The sequence below is a fragment of the Ciona intestinalis genome, unplaced genomic scaffold (genome assembly GCF_000224145.3).
Source record: "Ciona intestinalis unplaced genomic scaffold, KH HT000085.2, whole genome shotgun sequence".
Lineage (NCBI taxonomy): Eukaryota > Metazoa > Chordata > Ascidiacea > Phlebobranchia > Cionidae > Ciona > Ciona intestinalis.
Genome location: NW_004190407.2, coordinates 37,764 through 47,204, shown reverse-complemented (window position 1 = coordinate 47,204; position 9,441 = coordinate 37,764). Strand labels below are relative to the sequence as shown.

The 9,441-nt window shown below is 31.5% G+C and overlaps 1 protein-coding gene across 1 annotated transcript in view; it reads left to right on the top strand.

Moving 5' to 3' along the window:
- Positions 1-9,204, top strand: part of LOC100184923 (FH1/FH2 domain-containing protein 3) — a 30,269-nt gene extending 21,065 nt beyond the window's left edge. The window contains exons 10-20 of the mRNA XM_026838433.1: positions 422-486; positions 772-948; positions 1,508-1,573; positions 2,107-2,172; positions 2,707-2,814; positions 3,302-3,370; positions 5,643-5,713; positions 5,900-5,986; positions 6,413-7,026; positions 7,437-7,760; positions 9,049-9,204. Coding sequence (XP_026694234.1) covers positions 422-486; positions 772-948; positions 1,508-1,573; positions 2,107-2,172; positions 2,707-2,814; positions 3,302-3,370; positions 5,643-5,713; positions 5,900-5,986; positions 6,413-7,026; positions 7,437-7,760; positions 9,049-9,204 — 1,803 coding nt within the window. The remainder of the gene's footprint in view (positions 1-421; positions 487-771; positions 949-1,507; positions 1,574-2,106; positions 2,173-2,706; positions 2,815-3,301; positions 3,371-5,642; positions 5,714-5,899; positions 5,987-6,412; positions 7,027-7,436; positions 7,761-9,048) is intronic.
- Positions 9,205-9,441: the final 237 nt, after the last annotated feature.

Sequence of the window (9,441 nt, the reverse complement as noted above, 5' to 3'; positions counted from 1 at the left end):
GTAACATACATGGTAACTCGTAAAGCTGGCACGAGGTGTTAAACCGTGTGATAACAACTGTCGTTTTCTGGCCACGCGAGGATAACGTAAGTTACATTCATTCATTCAATTCTTTTTTCTTTGTTTACTACAAATGGGATGAGAAAATGGAATAAAAAGGTGTTCCATTTTCCGTCACCTTAAAATACATAGTGTATTTATACATTTTATACTCACTGTTAGGGTCTAATGCATTTTCATTTTTTATCACGAAATGAATAAATGAATGTAACTTGCTTTATCCTCACTTGTGAAAAAAATAATATTTTTTTAACAAATTTTTATTTTATTTTTTTATTTTTATCCTCACTTGTGAAAAAAAAAATTAAGTTTTTATTTTTTTAACAAATTTTTATTTTATTTTTTTATTTTTATCCTCTAGTTGGCACTAAAGCACGAGGATGGTGAAGAAGAAGGCGGAGACACGTCAACTGCTGCTGGAATCAAGTAAGGATATTGTTTTTTACTTAATAGTCGTCCCATATTACGCAAAATAACATTTTAATGATTTTTTTTTTTTTTTTTAATTTTCTTTTTTCCTTTTTTAAACTTTTTTTTTTAATATGTTTTTTTTTGTTAAACGTAAAAAAATAGAGTATTTATTATTGATTTAACTTAATTTGTGAATTTTATTTCTGATTATTTCCTATTAGTTTAATTTTTGTTGCTAATATTCTGTTTAATTTTCTAGTTTTTGTTTAATTTTTAGTAATTTCTAATTTAACTTTCCAGATGGAATAGAGACAGAAAAAAATCCGAAATGTCGGTCGACAGAAAAAGTCGGCGTCGAAATTCTCTCTCAAACATTCCGACCCCTGACCCTGTCCCAGATGACCCCCCTACCCCAGAACCCACCCCTAAGAAAGCCCCTGATCCCGTGGGTAGCCCAAAACCGTGGGCACAAAAAAGGTAAAAAAAATTGTAAAAAAAAAAAAAAAAAAAAAAATTTTAAGGTAATTATTTTGATCGTCTGATTTTCTATGTTCCTAGAATCAATATAAATTTTTAAAACATTCTCATAAATTTTATTAATTAAAGAAACACCCCATTTGTTACTCTAACTAAAGTGATGCCTTAATTAACCATATTTTTTGTATTTACCAATTTTTATCCGGCTTTCAATTTTTTTTTTTTTTTTTTTTTTGCGATTTTTTTTTTTAAATCTTACCATTTTTTTGCTTCCAATATTTCAAATTCTAAATTAATATAAGTTTTATTGATTAAAGCAACACTCTGTAACTGTAATTAAAATATATCTTAACCCTCTTTTCTGTATTTGACAACTTTTATCCAGTTTTCAAAATTTTCAATTTGAAAATATTTTCCAAATTTTTTATTTTATGATTTTTTTTTGTTTTCAAAATGTTACAATTTTTTTTATTTTTTTTTTGAATACAATATTTTAGCCTTTAATGTCTAATATAATGTTTTGAATTCACAAAATCAATATAAGTTTCGTTAATTAAAGCATCACCCCGACTTTAACTGTCACTCAAGACCCCCCGACCCAGGAAATAACCAGATCTCGTCGAAGGTGACAAAAAATGCTGACTAACGCTGAAAATGCAAAGTCATGTTCAGCGATTGTGACTTAACAATGACCTAACAAAAATTTATTCCAAAAAAAAAGGAATAAATGTCGCTTGGCTAATAATAATTTACAGAATTTTAAATAGCAAGGGTGTATGTTTTGGAAATTTTAGTGGATTTTTTTAATTTTGGATTTTTTTTAGAACTTTTTTTAGTTTTTTTTTGGTGGAAGTTATGCACTTAACAAGAAAAAATTCATAAACAGTTACCAAAAATTCCAAAATTTCTATAATTGTTAACAAAAAACACCAAAATTTCAAATATAGTAACCCAAAAAACATCAAAATTTCAAGAAAAAAAAGCACCGAAAGACTAAAATTTTAAAAATACTTAACCAAAAACCACCAAAATTTCAAAAATTCACCAAAAACATCAAAACTACTCAGCCCTGCTTAAATAAAGCATGATGTATGTTAACCAATGGTGGCTTATTAACATAGCAGTATGCTAACAATATTTCTGCATGGCTAATTACAGATATAACCAAACGAATGGAATTGTTGATTCCGATCTGCGCAGGACCGTTAAGTTGGAGCAAAAAAGGTTAAAATTAGACTTTTAATTTTTGTTTATAAATATGTACATATATATATATTTATGTGCGTGTGTTTTAAATGAATTTTTGAACAGAAAATGTTAAAATTAAACTTATAAATTTTTTTAATTTTTTATTTTTTTATATTTATAAATGTATGTTTTTATTTTGTTTTTGAACAGAAAAGGTAAAAAATAGAATTTTTGATTTTTTTACACATTTATATATATATATATATACATATATATGTATATGTTTTAAGTGATTTTTTGAATGGAAAAGAGTTTTTTTTTTGTATATATATGTTTTTTTTTGTGATATTTATTGTTTTTTTAATCATATTTTTTAAAATTGCAATTTTTTTAACTATAAGTTTGTTTTTGTTTATTAAAGTAATGTATTTTTAAATTTTTTAACAATTTTTGTTACAAAAAAAACTTAAAAATAAAATAAAACTTAAAAAAAACAAAAAAAAAAAAACATTTTTTTAATATAAGCAAAAAGCGCTTTATTCTAACCCCTGCGGTACTAATTGCATGTAGACTAAATACTACCACCTCCTACATCTCCTCTAATACTTCTCTTGAGGATAATGAAAGAGAAAAAAGGAGAAAGGAGAGAATGCTCAAATGGAGTGAAAAAGAAAGAAGGTAGAAAAACAAAAGTGAACATTTTTTTTATTTTCAATTTTTTTTTTTGAATGAAAAAAAGAACGCAATTTCTAAAACGTTTTTGCCTAATTATTTCTCTATTTTTCTTTTCTCATTCTTTATATATAGTAGGGTGGGAGAAGATGGGACACCTTGTCATTGTATTTTATCGTCCAATTTAGTAGTAAACAAAAACATTCAAAGAATTATAAAACGTATCCTCACGACTCCCATTGACTGTTTTTTAATTGTTTAAAACACAATCAAGATATTTGGATATTATGTGCTAAAGGTGCCCTGTCTTTCCCCACCCTACTATATACCAATATTTTGTGCATTCTGCCTTTATATTCTTTTTTTGGATTTGCTGTCAATTAGTTTACAAAAAAAAGTTTTAAATTGACATTTTTTACAAATTTTTTTTAGACAATTTTTTTTTTTAATGGCACTTTTTATTTTTTTATTCCTTTTTTTCTATTGAGTATAGCTACCGCCGACAAATACGTCCAAAACTCGAAGATATTATTGAATCTGAGAGAATTAAACTTGAAAGAAGGTATTCTTGCCATAGAGTGCTCATCCACAAAGCTTTAATTTGTTGTGATAAAAATGGATATTTTTTAATTATTGCTTAAAAGTAGAAATAGTAGTAAGGCGCTTACATTGTAACTAGATGGTACTGCGTTCAAGGCTTGTCGCTGCTACCATTGTGGGCGAATGTGTCCTTGGGCAAGACACTTAACAGCAATTGCTCCAACCCAGTGGTCACTAATGGGTTGTCTAAAATCTAAATTATCAGCTATGCATAAAAACAATCACCCACAAAGTTACATACATGGTTTTTCCTTGGGCAAGACACTTAACAGCAATTTCTCCAACCCAGTGGTCACTAATGGGTTGTCTAAATTATCAGCCATACATAAACACAATTGCCCACAAAGTAACATACATGGTAACTCCTAAGCAGGCACGAGGTGTATGAAACAGAACACCTGTGTTATAACGACTGTCGTTGCCCTAACACACGAGTATAAAAAAGTTACATTCTTCTAAATATGTTGCAAACATTACACTCTTATATGCAATAAATACAAATACCACACAAAGCTATGTAATCCAATTAAAAATCACTATAGCATAAAAACATCTCTTTTTTTAGATAAAAAAACACAATATATTTGACATATAGTAGGGTGGGGAATATAGGACACTTTAGCACAAAATATCCTGATCATGTTTTAAACAATTAACTCTGGTCTATGAGAGTCGTGAGGATACAGTTTTATAATTTTTTCAATGTTCTCTGTTTACTACTAAATGGGACGAGAAAATAGAATGAAAAGTGTCCCTTCTTACCCCACTGTACTATATATATTTATATATGATTATGATAGTCTTTATTTTTAAGCATTAATCTAAAAAATATCCTTTTAAAGTGCTGTAGTATTGTGTGTTTCACTGTTTTGTGTGTTTTTGTTTTCTGTCTTGAAAAGGGTAATTTCAACACATACTAAAATGCGTTTGTGTATTTTTATTCATTAATTCATTTTTTTTTAAATTTTACTAATATCATTTATTTTGTTAGCCTGACTGTTGGCATGAGTGCCTCTAACCCAGAGATAATGGGTTCGAGGTTCGTCGCTGCTACCATTGTGGGCGTATGTGTCTTGGGCAAGACACTTAACGAAAATTGCTCCAACCCAGTGGTCACTAATGGGTTGTCTAAATAAAGTGGTCAGTTATGCATAAAAATGGCACAAAACATAATCACTCACAAAGTAACATACATGGTAACTCGTAAGCTGGCACGTGGTGTTTAAAACAGAACACCTGTGTTTTAATACGACAGTTATTGCCCCACCATGCGAGGATAAATAAGTTACATACATGGTAACTCATAAGCTGGCATGAGGAGTATGAAACGGAACACCCATTTTTTTAATAACTATGATGATAAATAAGTTGCATTAAAATGACCACACCAACAAAAAGTAGTTTCTGCTTTTCTGCGCATAGTAATAGCTTCAAAGTTATTTTCTGTCAAGAAAATGCTTTGAATTTCTAACTAATTAAACTAATTTATGTTTTTTTCAAATGAAATTTTTAATTTTTTGTAATTAGTAAAATTTTCTTTGTGTAACTTGTAGTAAAAAATTATATTATATTTTTGTATTATTTTATGTAAGTGTCCATAAAATTCAGTTGTATTTGACGGACACTTTTTTTAGTTTTTTGAAATGTGAAAAAAACAATAACCTTGAATTGGTTTCGGCATTTTTCACAGGTGTTTATATAAGTTAAGTTGTATTTGACCGACACTTCAGTGTTTTTGCATGCGTTTTCGTTTTTACTGCTTAATGTTGCATGTTATAACACGCTAGCAAAAATTGAAAAATTTGCGTTTAAATTTTAGCCTGTAATTCTATATATATATATAGAAATATATATTTTATTATACTATTTTCTGTTTTGGTATTGCATTCTATTCTATATGGGTGAGGTCCTACAGTAAGGCATCCTATGGGACCTGAGATTTAAGCCAGAGTGGGCCCATTACCCAAACATTATATTCTATATGGGTGAGGTCCTACAGTAAGGCATCCTATGGGACCTGAGATTTAGGCCAGAGTTGGCCAATTACCCCAACATTGTATGTGCACATTCTATATGGGTGAGGTCCTACAGTGAGACACGGCATGGGACCTGGGATTTAGGCCAGAGTTGACTAATTACCAATATAAAATACTAAAATAGATATAATATTATTTTTTGTACCGTATTTAAGGTTCCAAAATTTTTTTGCAAAATTATTACTATTTTTTTTACAGGAGAAATTACCTAAACACAGAAAAAACTGCCCAGAATAATCATACTGTCGAAAATGGATACACTAATGGGGGTATGGGCTTGTTTTATTTAAGTGTGTGCCTTGTAACTGGAGGCTCCCAGGTTTAAGGCTCACTGTGGTGGCTACGATTTAGTGTGTATTTTATAAAAAAAAAGAAATAACAAAAAAAAATATTTTTTTTAAATTTAAAAAAAAAATTATTATGACATCGCAAATAACATTATGACATCACAACAGTCACACACGAGACATTGGACGTACCACCGGAGGCGCCAGCACCCCCACAAAGATCATATGCATCTAGTCGTGTTTTAGAACAGAGGAGTATGTTATAATATATATTTTTTTTTATTCTTTTTTTTATTTATTTTTTTATTTATTTTTTTTTTGTTCAGTACAGTGTTTCCAATTTTTTAATTTTTTTGCCAGTGTTTTGCAACCATTCTGGAAATTATTTTTTAAAGGGTTTAAAACACAATATATATATATATATATTACTCTGGGGTAGGATGGAACACCTTTTTATTTTATTTTCTCGTCCCATTTGGTAGTAAACAAAGAACATTTAACGAATTATAAAACCGTATCCTTACGACTCCCATAGACCGTTGTTAATTGTTTAAAACATGATCAGGATATTTGGATATTATGTGCTAAAGGTGTCCCATCTTCCCCACCCTACTACATTTAAAATAATTTATTTATATACTAACACTTTAAAAAAAAATTTTTTTTTTTTTTTAATTGCAGAAAAACAGAGAGAACAGCTTCTTATGCAACAACAACAAAAACAGCAAAAACAAGAAGAAGAAAACAAAGCAGAAGCCGAAAAAGAAGTCGTAACAACAGCAACAACTAGAAGCCGACACCGGCGTCGTCTTGACGCTAACGCGCCAAGAACGCCGGAAATGGCGTCACCGGTACCGTGTGTGCCGCAGTCAAACGGTGAGACACATTTTCCGGCCCAAAAAGCGAAAGAAATATGCGCAGTAGAGTCCACAGCGCACGAAAGCGTGCCGAAAAAAGTGTCAACTCCAACCGATGAAGTTATAACGTCAAACCAGAAGTTTTTAATGGATATGCTTTACTCGAACCAAGAAGTAGCGTCGAAACAAACGGAAAGTGACGAAGGGTCCTCAGAAAATGACCCCAAGGCCATAGAAGACCGCTCGGCGGAAAAATCTGGGATACAAGCTATCGCAGAAAAATTGCAAGTTTCTACGATTGATATCGCTCAGCGATTAAAACCCAAGGCCCCAGAAGAAACAGGGGGAAGTCCCGTTGACCCCACTCCGGTCCCCGCTGCCCCACGGAAGGACAGTGACATCATGTGGGAGAAATTACTTCTTCAACAAGGAGGGCACGTAAGTGTTTTTTTTCCATTAGAAGTTTAACTTGATAATAATTAAACATAAATGGCTTGTTTGTCTGCTAGGTGTAGCGACCACGCTTATTTTTCTTCCAATTAAATGTAAATATGTTTTTAACTGTAAGCGTGTTTTAACAACTGTTGTTTTGTCGCTATATTCTGTATTTTTCGTTTAAAATGTGTCTACATGTTTTCATTTTCTTGAGAATTTTCCAATTTATGTGATAGAGTCTAATTTTTATCCTTTTTTTATTACATTTTGGTTAAATAGTCAAACAATTTTCTCAATTAAAAAGAAAAGATTTTTTCCTTTTTTTTTCAGTTTTTTTTCAAATATTTTTATTGCAATAATATATTATTAAATTTTCCAAAACATTAAAACCAATTTAACCCATTATTTTTCAGCGAAAAGTAAATCTTGACGGATACGATTTTTCTGACGTAACTGACCTTGACGAAGAAAATTCTCTTGCCCCCCAAAAACCGCCATTAATTGGGGGAATTCCCCCTCCACCCCCTTGTTTAGGGGGTTTCCCCCCACCACCCCCACCTCCAGGAGGGGTCCCCCTACCCCCTCCCCCAATGAGCCCCACCCCACCACCCCCAGGGAGTCCCCATACTTCTCAATCCCCAAATAAACGAAGAACTGTCCGATTATTTTGGAAGGAGGTAAAAATGGACAAAGTTTTAACATTTTCCTTTTTATTTTGCCTAAAACATAACTTGACCGTGAGCATGAGGTGTATGAATACATCATGTGTGTCTGGTGTATAAGAAGACACCCATGTTATAACTCAACAGTGAGCATGAGGTGTATGAATACATCATGTGTGTCTGGTTTATAAAAAGACACCCATGTTATAACTCAACAGTGAGCATGAGGTGTATGAATACATCATGTGTGTCTGGTTTATAAAAAGACACCCATGTTATAACTTAACAGTGAGCATGAGGTGTATGAATACACCATGTGTGTCTGGTGTATAAGAAGACACCCATGTTATAACTTAACAGTGAGCATGAGATGTATGAATACACCATGTGTGTCTGGTGTATAAGAAGACACCCATGTTATAACTTAACAAGGAGCATGAGGTGTATGAATACACCATGTGTGTCTGGTGTATAAGAAGACACCCATGTTATATCCCAACAGTGAGCATCAGGTGTTTGAATACACCATGTGTGTCTGGTGTATAAGAAAACACTCATGTTATAACTCGACAGTGAGCATGAGGTGTATGAATACATCATGTGTGTCTTGTTTATAAGAAATAACTGATATTACAACTTGACAGTGAGCATTGTATTAATAATGTAATAAATAAGTTTGGTGTAAAACAAGACACTAATTTTGTAAATTTATAGTACGCATGAGTTTACAAGTGCATTATATATCTTTGGTTTATATAGTAGGGTGGGGGAAGATGGGACACCTTTTCATTCTATTTTTCCGTCCCATTTAAAAGTAAAAAAAAAACATTCAAAGAATTATATACAGTATTATTACAACTCGTATAGACCCTTGTTAATTGTTTAAAACACGATCAGGATATTTGAATATTATGTGTTAAAAGTGTCCCATCTTCACCAACTCTACTATCTTATGCTAATTAGTTTAAAACGTGTTCATTCATTAGATCTGTGATCTCTTGTTGTTTAAAACACGATCAGGATATTTGAATATTATGTGTTAAAAGGTGTCCCATCTTCACCGACTCTACTATCTTATGCTAATTAGTTTAAAACGTGTTCATTCATTAGATCTGTGATCTCTTGTTGTTTAAAACACGATCAGGATATTTGAATATTATGTGTTAAAAGGTGTCCCATCTTCACCGACTCTACTATCTTATGCTAATTAGTTTAAAACGTGTTCATTCATTAGATCTGAGATCTCTTGTTGTTTAAAACACGATCAGGATATTTGGATATATGTGCTAAAAGTGTCCCATCTTCCCCGACTCTACTATAAATATAACTAATTCAGTACCTAATTAGTGTTCTTTTCCAACAGTGTACCACCCTGACTGGCAATTATGGTTGCGTATGTAATAACAACACATTTCGATTTGCCAAAAGCTGTGTTACAGCTGACAAATGCCCGTGCCACCATGGGGGAAAAGCTTTTAAACCAGGGACAAAACTAAATATGGGACCTGAAACTTGGTAAGTCAGTTTTGGGCTTAATTAGTTTATAATTAATATTGTGTTAACTGTTATCAGATTTGTGTCAAGAACAGAAAAAGTATTATATGACTATACGGGTCTTGTCTTTACACACACTTTTGTTTCTATTGGAAGTTTAACTTGATAATAATTAAACATAAATGGCTTATTTATCTGCTAGGTGTAGCGACCACGCTTATTTTCTTCCAATTAAATGTAAATATGTTATTAACTGAAGCGT